This window comes from Chiloscyllium punctatum, chromosome 49 (genome assembly GCF_047496795.1).
Source record: "Chiloscyllium punctatum isolate Juve2018m chromosome 49, sChiPun1.3, whole genome shotgun sequence".
Taxonomy (NCBI): Eukaryota; Metazoa; Chordata; class Chondrichthyes; order Orectolobiformes; family Hemiscylliidae; genus Chiloscyllium; species Chiloscyllium punctatum.
This window is the reverse complement of record NC_092787.1, coordinates 38,001,717-38,024,058: the sequence shown is the minus strand read 5'-3', so window position 1 is coordinate 38,024,058 and position 22,342 is coordinate 38,001,717. Positions and strand designations below refer to the sequence as shown.

General features: G+C 44.5%; 1 protein-coding gene across 1 annotated transcript in view; it reads right to left on the bottom strand.

Annotated features, from left to right (window-relative positions):
* fbxw5 (F-box and WD repeat domain containing 5) overlaps window positions 1–22,342 on the bottom strand; it is a 118,904-nt gene that overhangs the window by 11,627 nt on the left and 84,935 nt on the right. The window contains exons 3-5 of the mRNA XM_072566242.1: window positions 15,520–15,677; window positions 14,499–14,673; window positions 9,909–10,057 (exon numbers count right to left, since the gene is read on the bottom strand). Coding sequence (XP_072422343.1) covers window positions 9,909–10,057; window positions 14,499–14,673; window positions 15,520–15,677 — 482 coding nt within the window. The remainder of the gene's footprint in view (window positions 1–9,908; window positions 10,058–14,498; window positions 14,674–15,519; window positions 15,678–22,342) is intronic.

Below are 22,342 nucleotides of genomic sequence, written 5' to 3'. Positions count from 1 at the left end.
GTGGTTAATTAAATACTAACTTTGGTGTGTAATTATTATAGTAAATAAGTTATTTTTAAAAATTATGTTTTCAGCAAAAAGCTGAGATAACCGAAGTGCTTGGGCTATACAAAATGATACAAGTTAATGAAATGTCTGAGGATGGAATGTACCAGCAGAATTGATACAAAATGTTAAACCAGATCTTGATGTACTGTTGACAAAATAATGTGTGTCAGCACTTACAGAGAGGAAGGTTGCCAACCTGGGGAAGGGGGCAATGGGCATGGAGCATAGATGGGCAGAGGCAAAATACTAAGAGAGATTGGGTAATGCAGGAGTAGGGAGAGGTGACCTCACGCAGCTCAAAAGTATAACTGTGTAGTAGTTTGAATAATCATCACTTCAATTGCTCTCTGCAATTGGGGTCCTTTCTTGCAAGATCGTAGAATAAATTGTCTTGTTTCCAGCTTTGGTGGTCTCGTCTAAATTTTATTGAATTTTGTTTCTAACAGCAGGAACCTGGTTGGAACGACATTAAGTACTGCCCACATCTGTACTGTTCCCCAGTGTCATAGAGAGACAGGTCCCAACCCAGTACTGTACCGCAGTATTATAGAGACAGACCTGTCTCCACTAATACTGTATGGTTAGCAAATTTAATAGAACATAGACCGTTACAGTGCAGTACAGACCCTCAATGTTGCACTGACCCGTGGAACCAATCTGAAGCCTATCTAACATACACTGTTTGATTTTCATCCATATCTTTATCCAATGACCATTTAAATGTCCTTAACGTTAGCAAGTCTGCTACTGTGCAGGCCGTGTGTTCCACACCCCTGCTACTCTTGACAACTTTAAGTACATTTAAGTTGGCGAAGCTACTACCGTTGCAGGCAAAGCATTCCATACCCCTACTACTCTCTGAGTAAAGAAACTACCTCTGACATCTGTCCTATATCTATCACCCATCAATTTAAAGTTATGTCCACTCGTACTAGCAATCGCCATCCCACGAAAAAAGCTTTCACTGTCCACCCTATCTAACCCTCTGATAATAGAGACATATAAGATAAAGTCACCTCGCCACCTTCTCTCCAACGAAAACAGCCTCCAGTCCCTCAGCCTTTCCTCTTAAGACTTCCTTGCGTACCAGGCAACATCCCAGTAAATCTCCCCTGCACCCTTTCCAAAGCTTCCACATCCTTCTTATAATGTGGTGACCAGAACTGTACACAATAATCCAAGTGCGGCCGCCACAGAGTATTGGTACAGCTGTAGCATAACCTCATGGTTCTGGAACTCGATCCCTCTATTAATAAAAGCTAAAACACTGTATGCCTTCTTAACAACCCTGTCAACCTGGGTAGCAACTTTCAAGGATCTGTGTACATGGACACCGAGATCTCTCTGCCCATCTACACTCCCAAGAACCTTACCATTACCCTAGTACTTTGCATTCCGGTTACTCCAACCAAAGTGAATCACCTCACACTTGTCCGCATTAAACTCCATTTGCCACCTCTCAGCCCGGCTCTACAGCTTATCTATGTCTCTCTGTAACCTACAACATCCTTCGTCACTATCCACAACTCCACCGACCTTCGTGTCGTCTGCAAATTTACTAACCCACCCTTCTACGACCTCATCCAGGTCGTTTGTAAAAATGACGAACAGCAGTGGACCCAACACTGACCCTTGCGGTCCACCACTCGTAATTGAACTCCAGGATGAACATTTCCCATCAACCACCACCCTCTGTCTTCTTTCAGCAAGCCAATTACTGATCCAAACTGTTTTATCTCCCACAATCCCATTCTTCCACATTTTGTGCAATAGCCTACCGTGGGGAACCTTATCGAACACCTTGCTGAAATCCATATACACCACTTCAACTGGTTTACTCTCATCTACCTGTTTGGTCACCTTCTCAAAGAACTCAAGAAGGTTTGTGAGGTACAACCTACCCTTCACAAAACCATGCTGACTATCTCTAATCAAATTTTCTTTTCTAGATGAATATAAATCCTCTCTCTTATAACCTTTACCAACACTTTACCAATAACTGAAGTAAGGCTCACTGGTCTATAATTATCTGGGTTGTCTCTACTCCTCTTCTTGAACAGGGGAACCACATTTGCTATCCTCCAGTCTTCTGGCACTATTCCTGTAGACAATGAGGATTTAAAGATCAATGTCAAAAGCTCGGCAATCTCCTCCCTGGCTTCCCAGAGGATCCTAGGATAAATCATATCCTAGGATCTATCCTAGGATTTATCTATTTTCACACTCTGCAGGATTTCTAACACCTCTTCCTTGTGAACCTCAATCCCACCTAGTCTAGTAGCCTGTATCTCAGTATTTTCCTCGACAACATTGTCATTTTCTAGAGTGAATACTGTCAAAAAATATTCATTTAGTGCTTCCCCTATCTCCTCTGACTACAACTTCCCACTACTATCCTCGATTGGCCCTAATCTTACTCTCGTCATTCTTTTATCCCTTAAATACCTAGAGAAAGCCTTAGGGTTTACCCTGATCCTATCCACCAACGACTTCTCACGTCTCCTCCTGGCTCTTCTGAGCTCTCTGTAGGTTTCTCCTGGCTACTTTGTAATCCTCAAGCGCTTTAACTGAGCCTTCACAACTCATCCTAACATAAGCCTCCTTCTTCCTCTTGACCAGAGATTCCACTTTCTTCGTAAACCATAGCTCCTGCGCTCTACAGCCTCTTCCCTGCCTGACAGGTTAATACTTATCTAGGTCACACTGGAGCTTTTCCTTGAATAAACTCCACATTTCTAATGTGCCCGTCCCCTGCAGTTTCTTTCCCCATCCTATGCTTCCTAAATCTTGCCTAATCACGTCATAATTGCCTTTCCCCCAGCTGTAAGTCTTGCCCTGTGGTGTACACCTATCCCTTTCTATCACTAAAGTAAACATAACAGAATTGTGATCGCTATCACCAAAGTGCTCACCTCCTTCCAAGTCTAACACCTGACCGGGCTCATTACCCAGTACCAAATCTAATGTGGCCTTGCCCCTTGTTGGCCTGTCTACATACTGTGTCAGGAAGCCCTCCTGCACACACTGGACAAACTGACCCACCTATAGTACTCGTACTATAGTGTTTCCAGTCAATATTTGGAAAGTTGAAGTCCCCCATGACAACTACCCTGTCTCTCTCACTGCTATCTTTTCCTCTACATCGCTGGAACTATTCGGAGGCCTATAAAAAACTCCCAACAGGGTGACCGCTCCTTTCCTGTTTCTAACCTCAGCCCATACTACCTCAGTTGACGAGTCCCCAAACATCCTTTCTGCAATTGTAATACTGTCCTTGACCAACAATGCCACACCTCGCCCTCTTATATCATCTTCTCTGTTCTTACTGAAACATTTAAATCCTAGAACCTGCAACAACCATTCCTGTCCCTGCTCTAACCATGTCTCCGAAATGGCCACAACATCGAAGTCCCAGGTACCATCCATGCTGCAAGTTCACCCACCTTATTCCGGATGTTCCTGGCATTAAAGTAGACACACTTCAGACCAACGTCTTGCTTGCCAGTGCCATCTTGTGTCCCTGAAATATGATTTCGGACCTCCCTACTCTCAACCTTTTCTATACTCGAACTACAATTTTGGTTCCCATCCCCCTGCTGGATTAGTTTAAACCCACCCCAACAGCCTTAGCGAATTTGCCCACCAGGATATTGGTACCCCTCTGGTTCAGATGAAGACCATCCTGCTTGTAGAGATCCCACCTACCCCAGAAAGAGCCCCAATTATCCAAGAATCCAAAACCCTCCCTCCTGCACCATCCCTGTAGCCACGTGTTGAACTCTTCTCTCTCCCTATTCTTTGCCTCACTAGCATGTGGCACGGGCAACAAACCAGAGACAACAACTCTGTTCATCCTAGCACTAAGCTTCCATCCTAGCTCCTTGAATTTCTGCCTTAAATCCCCATCTCTCTTCCTACCTATGTCGTTGGTGCCTATGTGGACCACGACTTGGGGCTACTCTCCCTCCCCCTTAAGGTCCCAAAAACATGATCAGAGACATCACGAACCCTGGCACCTGGGAGGCAACACACCAACTGTGAGTCTCTCTTGTCCCCACAGAACCTCCTATCTGTCCCCCTAACTATGGAGTCCCCAATGACTACTGTTCTGCTCCTCTTCCCCCTTCCCTTCTGAGCAGCAGGGACAGACTCTGTGCCAGAGCCCTGTACCCCACTGCTTTCCCCTGGTAAGTCCCCCCAACTCCCCCCCCCCCCCCAAACAGTATCCAAAACGGTATACTTGTTGTTGAGGGGAATGGCCACAGGGGATCCCTGCACTGCCTGCTGGTTCCCTTTCCGTCCCCTGACTGTAACCCATCTGCCTTTTTCTTGTATCTTAGGAGTGACTACCTCCCTGTAACTCCTCTCAATAACCCCCTCTGCCTCTCAAATGATCCGAAGTTCATCCTGCTCCAGTTCCCTAACATGGTTGACAGACTAATATGACAGACTAATCTCCATTAGTACTGTACCCCAATGTTTCACAGTAACAGACTTGTCACAACCAGTAATGTATTCCAGTGTAACCCAGAGATAGATTATCCCCACAAATACTGTCCCCCAGTGTTACAGTGACAGAGTTGCCCCACCAGTATTATAATCCAGTGTTATAAAGTGACAGACCTCTGCCCCCTAGTATTGCGTCCCAGTGTTATACAGTGACAGATCTGTCTCCCAATACTGTACTCTGGTGTTATGCTGCATCAGATCTGCCCATGGGGCGGCACGGTGGCTCAGTGGTTAGCACTGCTGCCTCACAGCGCCAGGGATCCAGATTCGATTCCAGCCTCAGGTGACTGTGTGGAGTTTGCACCTTCTCCCTGTGTCTGCGTGGGTTTCCTCCGGGTGCTCTGGTTTCTTCCCATAATCCAAAGATGAGCAAGTCAGGTGAATGGGCCATGCGAAATTGCCCATAGCGGCAGGTGCATTAGTCAGAGAGTTACTCTCTGGAGGGTCAGTGTGGACATGTTTGGCCAAATGACTTGTTTCCACACTGGAAAGAATCTAATCTAATATCACCATTAGGCCCCAGTGTTATATCTGTCTCCTCCAGTACTGCAGAGTCCTGTTTGGAGAGGAAGTGATCTATACCCCTTTTCCTGAGTTACCGTCAGTTTGACTGCATCGACAGTGAGACTTCCACCAGCGCATGGTTACAATGCACTGATCCCAGAGACTGGAGTAGACACCTCCCTCTAGTGGCTGTAGTCTATATTCCTGGTTGCCTGAGATTACACAAACAAACTGCTGAAACTGTACAGAACATTGTTCCAAGCGATTCAGATCATAAGAACTGCGAGGAAGGTGAAATCAAACACAGAATACAGCACTGTAGGGTTTCTCAGTGACTGTGAGTAAACGGGCTGCAGCACAGCTCTCGTTAACAAACTGATAGGTCCAAAGGAGATCAGTGGATAGAGAATAAATACAGAGCCAGTCTGGACAGGAGTGAGAATCACAAGACAAACATGTAAAAGCATTTTCAGGAAGATTGAGAGAAGAAAAGGAGAGATGAAAACAAGATTAACAAATGATCATAGACAGTGTAAAAGAACAGAAACTGAAAACAGTACAGAAATATGCAATGCAAAGGAATGTACAGGTACACATGCACGGACTTGTGGCACAGATACTCATAAGGAAACATTCACATTTGAAGATAAGCGCACAATTCCTCAAACCTACATGTACACATTCCTCAGATTATAAACAGATTGCAGTGTGATATTAGCAGATTTGTGTGTCAGTTTGTTCACTATGGCCTGGAGTTTCCAAACAGTGACAAATATGCTCAGATCTAGTCTGCTTGACGCTTGTCTGTCTTGTCCCTGCTGCACGTTTACTGATTCTCCTCAGCCCAGCTTTCCTAGAAATGCAGAGTACATCAATGGCCCTAGGGAATTCGACCACCTTTTTATGACACTCACTGACAACTAGGTAGTTTAAATCCAGTGTAATGTTAGTGAAGGAGGGAGGTGGCGGCTGGGCAGGCTTTATTTATTTGTTAGTGGAATGTGGGTATTGCTGGAGGGCAGAGGGCAGTAAAGAGTTAGTACATTTCTGTGGGTCTGGAGTCATGTGTAAGCCAGATGAGGCTAAGGCAGCATTTTCCTTCCCTAAAGATTCTTGCAATAAAAGAAATTTGAAATTAAATAAAAACTAGCCAGATGATGACAATGAATTCATCTGGTTCACAAACGCTCCCTAAATACAGAAGGAAACATCAGTGAGCCAGATGTGTTCATTGTCATCATTCAGCTAATTTTATTTAATTCCAGATTTTATTTATCAAATTCAAATTTCACCCCCCTCCACGGTCAAACCCATGTTCTGCTGGGTTTCTGGATTACTGGTCTCGTGACATTACCAGGTTGGCAGGGGGTAGATGAGAAGGGTGTTGGCTGAGAGGAAGGTCAGTTCCCAAGTTGCCCAAAAGTTGAACTGATCTTTTTCAAACAGTGTGAGACAAGTGGACTGACAGATTGTTGAAGGATAAGCCAATGGGAGGCACTAAACAGTGAGATCCTTGGCATAAAGCAGACATCGCCCCTGCAGACATAAAATGGGACTGTCAAATCTAGATGTCTAGATTTAGACAAATCTAGAGAAATACAGGGGAAGGTTAAACAGAAAAATGAAGTGTATGCTAGTCACACATAACACTGCAGTTAGCCTAGAGGAGTGCAGGAAGTGCAGGGATTAAGTGAGAAAAGAAATATTTTTTTTCCCTGTCTTTGATTTCCTTATCTACTGGTGAAACATCTTTGGGTTTTCCTTTATCTTGCTAAAGAACAAGAGGAGAATTCAGGAAAGAGTGGGACCTATCAGAGATGAAGAAGGGAATGTGTGTGAAGATACAGAGATATGGGAGGAATTTTAAATTAATTTTTTTGTCTCTGTATTCACAAAGGAAAGAGATGATGGAGATATAGTAACGCAAGAGGAGCAGTGTAAAATATTGGACAAAATAATCATGACGAGAGAAGAAATGTTACAGGAATTAGAATCCTTGAAAGTGGAAAGTTGCCAGGGCTTGATGGATTATTCACTGTGATGTTGAGGGAGGACTGGGAGGAAATTGGAAAGGACATCTGGGTATCTATGGGTCAGCATGGACAAGATAGGCTGAATAGGCCCCTTCGTGCTCCATCATTTCTATGGTTCGATGACACTTGTGACTGTTCAGAACCCCGAAATACCATCAACTCATTAACTTTTAATTCCACAACGTGCTTTTGAAACGTGACGTGCCACATCCGAAAAATGACAGCAGATGTAAATTTAGTCACTGTTTGGAAAAATCCTGTTTGGATTTGTAGAATGCTGTACCTATAGATTGTTGGAAAAAACCTTAAGAGAGAATAAAAGGAAGAGAGAACAAAGGAACTGACTACCTACCCCCTCTGCAAGCCACCCCTACAGAGTTTTTATGGTTTGGCTTTCCAGGATTATACAAAGCAGGGGTTACAAACTACCTATAATGCTAATCTGTGTGTGTTAATGGCCTGATGTTCTACTGTGTGGACTAGTGTGCTGTGGGGTTCACAGCTTTAAGAACAACCATTTAAACACCCCTGCATTGTTGGTAAAAGGAAGAAGAAAATACTGTCTCACTCTGCTGCTGCAAACAGGAATTAGGACAAAAAAGTCTCAATCAACCTACACACCAACTGAACCACGCGGCCTGTGAGGAGCTGTAGCTGGTCACACTTGCTGCAGACATAGTTGTCAGAGACACTAGACTGCTCCCTATCTCCCACATCTGGCATGAGTATACAACTATCCTAACTGCCATCTCTGACCCTCCACAATTAAACAAAGAATGGAATCTTACGTTACCTCATTGCTGATCGCCCTCTTCACCGAAGCCCCCACTTTAACCTCCATCAGCATTTCAACTACAAAGGAGCGCCTTCTCAAAATAGCCACTCCACGAGAGCTTGCCTCCCTTTTATTTGCTCCAGGGTGGCCAAGGACTCCTCCTAGAACCCTCCTCAGTGGCTTCTCAGCAGTGCCCTTGTTAGATGCCCTTGCACCGCTAACACCAGTTCCCTTCTGTACTCCCCTCCTTGGTTGAGTGACTGAGCCAAGTCCTCCCAGAAGTCTCCTCACTCACTGTTCAGCAGCACCCTCAATGAACTGTGGCAGGTCTAGAAGACAACTCACTCCCACCTTTTCAAGGGTAATCGGCATGGGCAACCCAGCCAGCAACACCCTTATCATGTGAATGAGTAAAAAAGGCACTAAATGGAAATGTGTCGAAATGACACTTTGGTAAAGTCAAGTAAAATTCAAGTTTGTGAGTTTAAAGTGTATCTACTGGATTAGTGGTGCTGGAAGAGCACAGCAGTTCAGGCAGCATCCAACGAGCAGCGAAATCGACGTTTCGGGCAAAAGCCCATTCCTGATGAAGGGCTTTTGCCCGAAACGTCGATTGCGCTGCTCGTTGGATGCTGCCTGAACTGCTGTGCTCTCCCAGCACCACTAATCCAGTATTTGGTTTCCAGCAGCTGCAGTCATTGTTTTTACCCAGTTTAAAGTGTATCTCCTATCCAAAATTGTATCCGCACCAAAGTAGTGAGACTTCTTGAATAGTTGTTTTTCACACAGTATGGAGGTGTCTCCCACAGCTCAACAATTTGGAATTAAGTATCGAGGGAGAAATTTCAAAGTTTGGAGATATTACAAATCTTGGAGATATTACAACCAATGAGAAGGATGGCCATACGTTTCTGTGAAACAGGCTGGTGAACCGGGCATTTAACGGATAAAACTTAATGCATAGAAGCTGAAATAATTTGATGGAAAGCATAAGGAGACACAATATGAAAAAGATATAAAATCAAAGAAACCTGGGCGTGATGAGTTTTAAATGGGGCAGGACAGATTGAAAAGGCTGTTGAAAGTGCAGCTGGTCTTACTGAGAGAGGCACAGAATGCAAAAACAAGGAGATAATGCTAAGCCTTAATGAAATGTGGCCGAGTTACAGCTGGGGATTATGTCAGTTACGGACCCCTCACTTAAAGGTACGGTATACATCTTCAACTTCATATCATTACCATCCTTCTTAAGAGAGAGGGAATGCTGTTATGCACTGAGAGCATGTTAATTCATGTCCTCCACTGTGAAGACAGATACAAAATACCTGCTCAATGCCTCGGCCATTTCATCACATGCCCCTTCTCATCCTCTAAAAGACCACTTTAGCCACTCTTTTTTTGTTTTATATATTTACTTTCTCACACATACATGCAGTGGCTGATATACACACCGTTGCTCACAAATGCACATACTCAAACATACACTCACCTGCACATGCACACACTGTCATATACATGCAGTTGCTTGCAACCCCACGCACTCACTCATGGACACAAACTCAAGTCCACTCACTCATGTACACCAACAGCAGCAGCTTGTCATACACTATGGAGATGGCATTCCCTATTCCTTTGGTATATCTTGTGAATTGTCTTGATTAGTACAAGATAGAAAGCTTTGACTGGATGTGTGTTTCTTCAGCAATACTTTGTAGAATACTTGCTTACTCTATCATACTTTCCCTCTCTCTAAAGCTCTCTATTCAATTTGCTTCCCCTACCATTCTCACTTGAGATCTCAATGATACTCACCGCTTCCATGCTTTCTGTGTCTCTCTGTCAGGCTTTGCAAAGCCCAATGCTCTCTCTGACACAGTCACTTGTTAAGTCTCTGTCATGCTCATTTGCACACTCTGCATTCCTACATTTGGCATCAGAGAGACACAGTAATATACTACTCCTGTCAACGTATTGGCTTCAATTTGAAAGAAGGTTAGGTTTAAAGGGATGATGGTGGCAAAGTACTAATGTGTACTTACTTGGTAGGCCTTGTTTAACCACAACACTGAGCAGGACGTCATATTCCCAATCCAGTGTAGATTCCCAGAGATCAGATGTGTTTCATTTAACCAACAACCAAAGACATCATACGGTTTATTCCTCACTCTGGACAGCAAGGTGAAGTCATCTGAAAGGAGAGATTACCCAGAGCAGGTGAAATTAATATTGCTTACAGACTAAAACAATGCCACAACAAGGAAGACACAGGAAAAGGGCTGTTTCATTCGCTAGCCTCTCACAAATGCTTTCCCCTTTTTCTCTGCAAATGTTTCCTTTTCAAACATTTTTCCAGTTACGTTACAAACATTATTCCCGAATCTCCTCCATTTGAGGCAATGCATTCCAGCTGCAAACTTTGAACAACTTTCAGAAACTGCTGCAATATATTTCACATTTAACATTTCTTGGATGACTTCAGTTTTGAAGGATTGCAGAAAAAGGACTTTAATATCCATTAAACTTGAAATAAAGATCCAAATTAGGAAGGCCAATCTTGATTTTTATGCTCAAGTCTGGAGTGAGTCTTAAACCCCCAATCTTCAAAGTGACAGTTCTCTGAACTGAGCCAAAGCTGATACACACAGCTATAATTAATGAATCCTCATTTTCTTTCAAATGTCATTTAATATTTTTCTTCGATTGATCTGTTCTTTTATCCATTCACAGGATTCAGTGTTGCTGGCTGTGCCAACATTTAGTGTCCATCTCTGATTGACCTGGAGAAGTTAGTGGTGAGCTACCTTCTTGAACTGCTGAAGTCTAAATGAATCCCTAATATTGACTTTCAGATGACTGTCGGCAGTTGTTGAGTTTCTCCCGCTCACTTCATGTTGAACAGAGTTTAACACTTGCAGTTTTCCGGCTCCCCAGCACTGAACCCAAATCCAAAGAAGATTATGGTCAGACTCTCAGCACTTACCGCCCTGACTTTATAGAATTGAGGCAGAGGACTAGCCGTGGTCATATTGTTTACAGGAGCAGACCAGAGGGGCTGAATGGCCTCCTCCTGCTCCTAATTCAGACATTCTGAACTCCCATCAGCAAACTAAGATGTAGTCACTTGGACCTGGTCTAATCTCAACTTTCAGTAGTGCCCGATCTTTACCATGTTTTGTTTCTTGATGAACTCCTCTTAAACTGCGAAATCCAACTGCCCCCTGCTGCAATTTCTTATACTTACCAATTCTTTTTTCCTTTATTCTTATACTACAATTAAAATACAAACAAATTGTGTTTTGAACAAGTAATATGGGGCGGCATAGTGGCTCAATGGTTAGCACTGCTGCCTCACAGCACCAGGGACTTAGGTTCAATCCCAGCCTCGGGTGACTGTCTGTCTGGAGTTTGCACATTCTCACCGTGTCTGCGTGGCTTTCCTCACACAGTCCAAAAGATGTGCAAGTCAGGTGACTTGCCATGCTGAAATGCCCAAAGTGTTCACAGATGTGTAGGTTAGGTGCATTAGTCAGGAGTAAAAAGGATAATAGGGTAGGAGAATGGGTCTGGATGGGTTACTCTTCGGAGGGTCTGTGTGGACATGTTGGGCCGAAGGGACTGTTTCCACACTGTAGGGATTCTGTGGATATTACCAATCGAATTACATCAAACACAGCACCTTATACTTGCCTTTAAATAAAAGTTTAGGATCTAGGCTATCTCCTTGATCTATTTGAAGAGAGCTTGGTCTGGTCCATAACACTGCCTAAAAGCCTCTTAAACATTGTGCATAAGTTTATAAAAGATTCTTGCACTCCAGGTCACTCTGGTACCGTACCCCAGTGTTATACAGGGACAGACCTGTCTCCACCAGTACTGTATCCCAGTGTTATACAGTGACAGTCTCTTCCCCACCAGTACTGTACCTCAGTGTGATACAGTGACTGACCAGTCCCCACCAGTAATGTACCCCAGTGTCCTACAGCGACAGACTTGTCCCCACCAGTACTGTACCCCAGTGTTATACAGTGACAGGCCTGTCCCCACCAGTACTGTACCCCAGTGTTATACAATGACAGACCTGTCCCCACCAGTATTGTACCCAAGTGTCCTACAGCGACAGACTTGTCCCCATCATTACTGCACCCCAGTGTTATACAGAGACAGACCCATCCCCACCAGTACTGTACCCCAGTGTTATACAGTGACAGACCTGTCCCCACCAGTACTGCACCCCAGTGTTATACAGAGACAGACCCATCCCCACCAGTACTGTACCCCAGTGTTATACAGTGACAGACCTGTCCCCACCAGTACTGTACCCCAGTGTTATACAGGGACAGACCTGTCCCCACCAGTACTGCACCCCAGTGTTATACAGAGACAGACCCATCCCCACCAGTACTGTACCCCAGTGTTATACAGTGACAGACCTGTCCCCACCAGTACTGTACCCCAGTGTTAAACAGTGACAGACCTGTCCCCACCAGTACTGTACCCCAGTGTTATACAGTGACAGACCTGTCCCCCCCAGTACTGTACCCCAGTGTTATCCAGAGACAGACCTGTCCCCACCAGTACTGTACCCCAGTGTTATACAGTGACAGACCTGTCCCTACCAGTACTGTAACCCAGTGTTATACAGTGACAGACCTGTCCCCCCCAGTACTGTACCCTAGTGTTATCCAGAGACAGACCTGTCCCCACCAGTACTGTACCCCAGTGTTATACAGTGACAGACCTGTCCCCACCAGTATTGTACCCCAGTGTTATACAGTGACAGACCTGTCCCCACCAGTATTGTACCCCAGTGTTATACAGTGACAGACCTGTCCCCACCAGTACTGTACTCCAGTGTTATACAGTGACAGACCTGTCCCCACCAGTACTGTACCCCAGTGTTATCCAGAGACAGACCTGTCCCCACCAGTACTGTACCCCAGTGTTATACAGTGACAGACCTGTCCCCACCAGTACTGTAACCCAGTGTTATACAGTGACAGACCTGTCCCCACCAGTATTGTACCCCAGTGTTATACAGTGACAGACCTGTCCCCACCAGTATTGTACCCCAGTGTTATACAGTGACAGACCTGTCCCTACCAGTACTGTACCCCAGTGTTATCCAGTGACAGACCTGTCCCCACCAGTACTGTACCCCAGTGTTATCCAGTGACAGACCTGTCCCCACCAGTATTGTACCCCAGTGTTATACAGTGACAGACCTGTCCCCACCAGTATTGTACCCCAGTGTTATACAGTGACAGACCTGTCCCCACCAGTACTGTACCCCAGTGTTATCCAGAGACAGACCTGTCCCCACCAGTACTGTACCCCAGTGTTATACAGTGACAGACCTGTCCCCACCAGTACTGTACCCCAGTGTTATACAGTGACAGACCTGTCCCCACCAGTACTGTAACCCAGTGTTATACAGTGACAGACCTGTCCCCACCAGTACTGTACCCCAGTGTTATACAGTGACAGACCTGTCCCCACCAGTATTGTACCCCAGTGTTATCCAGTGACAGACCTGTCCCCACCAGTACTGTACCCCAGTGTTATCCAGTGACAGACCTGTCCCCACCAGTATTGTACCCCAGTGTTATACAGTGACAGACCTGTCCCCACCAGTATTGTAGCCCAGTGTTATACAGTGACAGACCTGTCCCCACCAGTACTGTACCCCAGTGTTATCCAGAGACAGACCTGTCCCCACCAGTACTGTACCCCAGTGTTATACAGTGACAGACCTGTCCCCACCAGTACTGTACCCCAGTGTTATACAGTGACAGACCTGTCCCCACCAGTACTGTAACCCAGTGTTATACAGTGACAGACCTGTCCCCACCAGTACTGTACCCCAGTGTTATACAGTGACAGACCTGTCCCTACCAGGACTGTACCCCAGGGTTATACAGAGACAGACTTGTCCCCACCAGTACTGCACCCCAGTGTTATATAGGGACACACCTTTCCCCCCCAGTACTGTACCCCAGTGTCATACAGGGACAGACCTGCCCCACCAGTACTGTACCCCAATGTTATACACTGACAGACCTGTCACCACCAGTACTGTACCCCAGTGTTATACAGGGACAGACCTGTCCCACCAGTACTGTACCCCAGTGTTATACAGGGACAGACTTATCTCCACTGAAAGAAGGTCCAGCACTGTATTCTCGATGTGAAATACATCTATTTGGCTTCATCTTGCTCTGATTTCATATATTTTTGATATTGCATCATTCCCTTGTTTTCAGTAGAGACCAAGTCTGAAAGGTATAATATGCGCACTTGCATTCTCCTGAATGCAGAAGATTAAGGGTATTGATATTGAGTTGTGTATTTAATAGGCCCTTGTAATTCTGTCCTGCAAAAAGACAGTGAATAAGAAAGAGGAACTGCAGCTTTCAAGACTGAGATCAACAAATGTTGTTTTTGAAGGAATATGGATCAAAGATGGGTCAATGGAGTTTTGTCCTGATCATCAATCTTGTTATTGAATGGGTAATAGGCTTTCGGGAAGCAATGGCCTCCTCCTGTTCCCATTTTGGTCAAAATATGTTTCCCAAGGCTCAGTGTTTTTTCTGGTATTGCTGAACTCATTAACATTACGCTGGCAGAGGTACCTAGACTGAAGACCGCAATTTCACCAGATGATGAGCTGTGAGGCCCAATGTAGACTCCAGAGACAAGGAGGAGGGTGTCCTCAGCATTGAACTGGGAGAACTGGGTATAGCTCCAATTGTAGGGGCGCATGTTGGCACTGTGCAACACTGAAATCTCCAAATCATTGCTCCACACCTGAAAGAAACAATGAAAACGACACTGAGGATGCCATCTAACAGCCAGAGTTCCTGTTCAACAGAATGAGCTCAGGCACTTACAGGTTTGTAATAAAACATCTTACAAACAATGTATTACCTAAAAATAAGACAGTGATGGCTGAAAATAGGTTGTGTTGGGTAGCAACCGATGTGAAATATAGACAAGTTGTCATCACATATAGGCAACTTTCCCTACACAATAGAAATGAAAATAAATCTGGGCAGCCAATGAATTCTGAGAAACATCATCTGAAAAAGACTGAGGCGAGACTGCAGCGTACTAAACAAGAAACAAGATAGACAGGAAACTAGACATTGCTTGAACATTTCAAACAATGCCCGGGACTACCTACATGTGTTTATCCAAAACCAGTATATACCAAAAACTACATTCGGAACAAATTGAAATAGTCATTCAATAACGTAACAATGGTACAGACTGCAAAGACAGAGAGAGAGAGAGAGATTGTAAAGACACACTAAGAGAGGTTACAAAGACACAAAGGTCATAAACTCACAGAGCAAGAGATTTTAAACGCACACAGAGGGTGAGAGAGATCATAAACTCAGACAAAGCGAGAGAAGACAGAAATCATAAACTTTGAATGAAGTTGTAAACTTGAGAGTAAGAGAGGTCACACGGAGTGAGAGACCATAATTTCAGAGTGCAGGATGTGAAGTCAGTGAGAGAGGGTAAAACTCACACAGACTGACAGAGGTCAGAAAGTTATACAATGAGATGGAGGTCCTAAATTTATAGAGGGACAGAGGTTGTAAAATTACACAGTGAGACAGGTCATAAATTCAGACAGAGAGATCTCACCTTGACAAAACAGTCCTTGGAACAGGAGCCAAATAAGTAGCCATTGTGAGAGAAACTGACATGTAAGACTTGGTCACGATGTTCCTTCAAGGTCTCCACTTCCACACATGGGATTGTGTCGTACAGTCTCTGAAATTCACCCAGCCATGAAACTGCAGCTAGAAGAAGCAAGACATTAGCATTGAGCTGTGTTAGCCTGTGGCAATACCCGATATCTGTTTTAGTTGAACATCTATTTCCTTCCTGTACCCTGCCTGTAAACTCTAAGCAGCTACCTGTGAGAAATAGACATGTGGAACATTGGTGAAGGTGGTATTTCCTCATGAAAGCTGGTACGAGTCACAGTGTTAGGCAGTGCAGTGTTTTGCTATCAGAGTCAAAGAGTGTGTTGCTGGAAAAGCACAGCAGGTCAGGCAGCATCCAAGGAGCCGGACAGTCGATGTTTCGGGAAGGGCTTATGCCCAAAACATCGTTTCTCCTGCCCCTCAGATGCTGCCTGATCTGCTGTGCATCTGAGGTCCTCACTTTCTCCAGTGTTTTGCTGTGCTCAAAATCAGGGCTAGAATAAATATCCCAGCATTAGCACAAGAATTGATGAGTACAATGTCATTGATGAGGTTCATATAGACTTCCCAAAAACATTCGCTCATAGAGAGAACAAGAACGAGAGGGCATTGATAGAAAGTGATGTCAAAAGAAGCAAGGGTAATGTGAGAACAGATTTCTTCACTCAGCAAGTTGTGAGGGAATACACTGCCTGGAAATGTGGTGTAGGCAGGTAGAATTGGATGGTTATTTGGACAGAAATGAGAAAACAGAGTATGGCATTAAGTAATGGAGCTAGTTCAGGCATGATGGGCTGAATGGTCTCCTACCGCACCATAACAATTCTGTGATTTGATAAAAAGTTTCAATTAGTCCCGAGTATCACGAAATAAAAGGTCCAGGAGCAACACAGATAAGAAATTGGTTGGGTGACAGGAAATCTTAGAGTGGCAAACAGATGTTGTATGGACCAGGGAAGTTTTATATCCGGATTTTATGTATTCATTCGTGAAATGTGGGCATTGCCCATCATTTACTGCCCATCTCTGATTGCCCCCATTAGCAGCCAACCACATTGCTGTGGGTCTGGAATCACATGGAGGTCAGGCCAGGTAAGGACAGCAGTCTCCTTCCCTAAAAGACATTAGTGAACCAGATTGTGCTTTTAATTGAAGGTAGTTATATCTTTTTTTAAAGAATGTAACTACCTTTAATTGTCACTCCAAATTTTTACTGAATTCAAATCTGTCATGCTCTGATTCAAACCTGGATCCCCAGAATATTCTGGATTACTCGCCTAGATCTCCCAAAGATTGGTATTAGGCCCAATTTTATAGACTATTAGGACCCTTCTTTATATATAAATCAATGACCAACATCTTAGTTTACAGAACACAATTTGAAAATCTACAGATGACAAAAGAATTGCAAGCATTGTGAACTCGGAGACCAATGGGGATTAACTTCCAAAGGACCCAGCTGGGTTGGTGGACAGGCAGCAAATGAAATTTATACAAAGAAGTGTGAAATGATTCATTTTGGTAAGAAGAATGCAGAGAGACAATAAAAAACAATTGATACAATTCTTAAAGGAAGTGCAGGAACAGAGGGCCCTGGCTGTTCATGTGTATAAATTATAAATGGTTCAGAGAGTGGTTTCATAAAGCATACAAGATCCTGAGCTGCATAAAAAGAGGGACAGAGTACAAAAACAAGAAAATGATGCTAAATTTCTGTAAACCTGTGCTTTAAACTCGAATGGAGTAATAGAAGAGTGTAGAAATGAATGAAGGTGGAGGTCAAAAATAGCCAACACTTAAACGATATGAAAATGGGTACATAAAATAAACAGCTGTGAATTCCCCGCAGGAGCCAAGGGAAATGGCAAAGGTTAATCCAGACCAAAACGGTCTTTTCCCAGATGGCAGATACCATGAGGTGGTGATGATAACTGATAGGCACGCATTTACAGATACGAAAGGACAGCGCAAACGGAAACATTATACTCAGTTACAGATATCTGAAAGGCCACAGGACAGTCACCTGGATGACAGCAGCCATGGTTGGCGGGGTCACAAGTTTGTAGTCAAGATATTTGCAGATGTACCTGAAATGGCCTGGGAAGCCCCAGGAGTCATCAGCCAAAGCGAGATACAGAAGAACAGATCGAGAAAACGAACATTTAGATATCTAACAGGGTAATCTCCTCCATCTGACAGACTCAGACAGTAACTGTATAGATTACACAAGCTACAAATTTAACAGTTAATAGACAAAGGATTCCAATCAGATCTACAAATCTCAGATGTGGATGGATGACAGCCTTCCACATGGATGGGATGAGCCAACAATCAAAGTGAATTGACACAATAGCATTGTGGATGGCATGGTGCCTCAGTGGTTAGCACTGCCGCCTCACAGCACCAGGGTCCCAGGTTCAATACCAGCCTTGGGTGACCATCTGTGTGGAGTTTGCACATTCTCCCCGTGTCTGCGTGGGTTTCCTTTGGACACTCCGGTTTCCTCCCACAGTCCAAAGATGTGCAGGTCAGGTGAATTGTCCACATTGTCCACAGTGTTAGGTGCATCAGTCAGAGGGAAATGGGTCTGGGTGGGTTACCCTTTGGAGGGTGGGTGTGGACTTGTTGGGCTGAAGGGTGTGTTTCCACACTGTAAGTAATCTAATCTAAATTTACAAACCCTCAAGGACCTAAATATTACATCCTTATAGAACCTGGATGGTAATTTCGACCTGAGCAGAATACACAACAGAGCTACGGGACTGGGTATACGTAACTGTGTATGTGAAGCCAACATTAGTATGAGTTCATCTCGAGACTTTCGCAACAATATTGTGGGACTATAAGCTTAACTTGACTGCTGGCTGGAAGAAGCTACCTCCCCTTTGTGGGGGAGTCTGGTCTGGAGGACCAGTATTGTGCAACTATATAAAGATCGACACAACTGACAGGATAGATGGTGTTATAACTTTAGTGCCTGCGGATAATAAAACCCCACACAACGTCCAAAACCAATGAGTCCACCAGCAGATAGAATAGCTAGGGTAGGGTACGAAAACCCAAACCATGATGGCATCATGGTACTACAGCCATTTTTAAAGTGACTTAGAATGTTTCAGGAACATTCCCTTTTTGTCTATAATATGTCACAATAACAAAATGCTACACCACGGGTTAGACAACAATTTGTAAAAATGATTAGAGATTCTAAGCTCAGAATTGCCCTGGAAATTAGTTAAAAATCACACAACACCAGGTTATAGTCCAACAGGTTTAATTGGAAGCACACTAGCTTTCAGAGCGACGGGAGCGTCGCTCTGAAAGCTAGTGTGCTTCCAATTAAACCTGTTGGACTATAACCTGGTGTTGTGTGATTTTTAACTTTGTACACCCCAGTCCAACACTGGCATCTCCAAATCCTGGAAATTAGAGTAGGCCAGAAGTCTAAATATAGAGGGAAGGGAAGCCTGAATGGGAGTACTAGGGGGTTGTTCAGAAGTGCTAACTTTGCCCTCAACTGAGGGAATACGTATAGATTACATAATTACACCTCCTGGGTGTCCAAGGGTTACAGTACAGAAGATAACACAATTGAATATGTGGCTGAAGAGCTCGTATAAGAGGGAGGGTTTCAGACATCTGAATCGTTGTGATCTCTTCCAGGCCATGTGGGACCCAGACAAGAAGAAAGGTTTGCACCTAAACGGGACAGGCACCAATATCATCGCAGGAAGTTCCTTTAGTGCCACTCGGGAGGGTTTAAACTAATATGGCAGGAGATTGGCAAACAGAACAGCATATGGAGTGATCGAGGAGAAAGTCAATGTTAGGTCAACTAAGTCAAATAGGAAGAACAGGCAGGGTCAGGTTAATGGACACAGCAGGACGAGTGGTCTGAAGTATACTTATTGCAAGAAATATAACAGGTAAAGCAGATGAGCTTAGAAGAGACAGTGAGGACCGCAGATGCTGGAGAGTCAGAGTTGAAAGTGAAAGCTGGAAAAGCACGCAGGTCAGGCAGTATCTGAGGAGCAGGACAGTCGACATTTCGGGCTTAAGACCTTCATCAGGCCTACTCCTGGGACGCTGCCTGACCTGCTGTGCTTTTCCAGTGCCACACTTTTTGTGACTCGAGATGAGCTTACAACCTGATTTAGTACATGGGACAATCACGTGGTAGCCATTACAGAAACGTGATTGAGAGAAGGGTAGGACTGTCCAATCGATGCACCAGGGTTTTGATGTTTCAGGCATACCAGACAGGACTGTAAAACGGGAACAGGAATTCCATTACTGATGAAGGAGAGTGTAACAGCTATGCTGAGAGAGACATCCTGGAGGGTTCATCCAGACAGGCCATATGGGGACAACTCTGGAATAAGAAAGGTGCAATCACCAAGATGGGGTTATACTACGGGCCTCCTAGTACTCAGTGGGAAAATCATGGAAAGATTTTAAAACCAAACAGGACTTGTTGTAGTAAGTAATTCTAACTTCCCCCAATATTGACCAGGACTCCTTTAGTACCAAGGGCTTAGAAGGGCAAAATCTGTTAAGCGTATCATAGAACATAGAAAAGTACAGCACAGAACAGGCTCTTTGGCCCACGATGTTGTGCCGAGGTTTAGTCCTAATGTAAAATATAATAACTTAACCTATGCACCTCTCAACTCACTGCTATATATCCAGGAAGGTTTCTTGAAATAATATGTACAGAATCCAAATAGGAAAGGGGCAGTACTAGACCTTATTTTGGACAGTGAGCCTGGCCAGGTGGTTAAAGTTTCAGTGGGGGGACATTTTGGGAACAGCGATCATCAAGCTGTAAGTTTTAACATGGTTATAGATAATGAAAAGGCTGGTCCTTGCATGAAAATACTAACTTAGGGGAAGGATAATTCCATCAGTATTAGGCAGGAACTGGAGAAATTAGATTGGAGTGGCTGTTTGAGGGTAAATCTGACATGTGGAAGTCTTTTAAAGGCCAGCTAATCAGAGTTCAGAACTGGCATGTTCCTGTGAGGATGAAAGATAAGGGTGGCAAGATTCAGGAATTTTAGATGACAAGAGATATTGAAAGGGTTAGTCAAAAATTGAAAGGAACCATATGTAAGGTTTAAGAAACTGAAATCAAACAAGACCATTTAGGATAATAAACAAGATAGAAAATAAATTAGAAATTAGGAGGACTAGGAAGGGAGGCCCATGAAATGTCCTTGGCAAATAGGGTTAAGGAAAATCCCAAGGCATTTTATACATATATTAGGACCAGGAGGCTAACCAGGGAAAGGGAAGGGTAGGTCCACTCAAGAACAAAGGAGGGAATTAATGCATAAGACCCAGAGAAACTGGGTGAGGTCCTGAAACAGTACTTCACATCAGTATTCACCGCTTCTGCAGCAGCAGTGGGAGTGGTGAGAATGAGGATCAAGGGCTGCTGGGAGTGTAAATTAATCCTTTAGCTGGGGCTGTTTTCCCTGGAGCATCGGAGGCTGAGGTTTACAAAATTGAGGGGCATGGATAGGGTAAATAGGCAAAGTCTTTTCCTTGGGGTCGGGGAGTCCAGAACTAGAGGGCGTAGGTTTAGGGTGAGAGGGGAAAAGATATAAAAGAGACCTACAGGGTAACCTTTTCATGCAGAGGGTGGTACGTGTATGGAATGAGCTGCCAGAAGTGGTGGAGGCTGGGACAGTTGCAACATTTAAGAGGCATTTGGATGGGTATAAGAATAGGAAGGGCTTGGAGGGATAGGGGCCGGGTGCTGGCAGGTGGGACTAGATTGAGTTAGGATATCTGGTCAGCATGGACGGGTTAGACCGAAGGGTCTGTTTCCATGCTGTACTCGCTATGACTCTAATTACTTATCTCCAGAATAGGCAGAGTGTACACTGAGCAGGAGCAGACACGGGACTGCCGAATAAGTGAGGTAATATATTTGGGTGGTTACTTTACCCGAAACACTACTTAGGTAGTGTCTCCCACCCATCCACCTCCTCTAACAATAAAAAAGGTTCTGTGCACTGATTTGGTAAGGTTCCTAGTTTATTTTTCAATAGTTTCTTTGGGAATTCAGAACAGTGGGAATGGATGTTAGGGCAGTTGCATGCTCCTCCGGTAGGATTTGGTAGGTAAGGGTCACCACTAGTGTTCCCACTGACTTCATCTATGGGAAGTGCACCCGCCTCCAGCTCCACAGAAACTGCGTTAGGGAACTGGAGCTGGAGCTGTATGAACTTCGGATCATTTGGGAGGCAGAGGGGGGCAATAGAGAGGAGTTACAGGGAAGTAGTCACACCTCAGGTACAGGGAAAAAGGTAGATGGGTAACAGTCAGGGGACAGGCAGACAGTATAGGGATTCCCTTTGGCCATTCCCTTCAATAATAAGTATACCGTTTTGGATACTGTTAGAGGGGAATGATTTACCAGGGGAAAGCTATGGTGGCTAGGTCTCTGGTACTGAGCCCGGCTCTGTGGCTCAGAGGGGAAGGCTGGAGAATAGAAAAGCGCTAGTGGTCGGAGACTCAATAGAGGAACCGACAGGAGATTCTGTGGTCGCGATCAAGACTTCAGGAAGGTATGTTGCCTCCCAGGCGCCAGGGTCTGGGATGTTTTGGATCCAGTCTACAAGGTTCTGATGAGGGACGGTGAGCAGCCAGAAATCGTGATGCACATTGGTACCAATGACATTGCTAGAAAAATGGATTAGGGTCAAAAAGGTGATTTCAGGGAGTTAGGTTGGAAGCTAAAAAGCAGAATG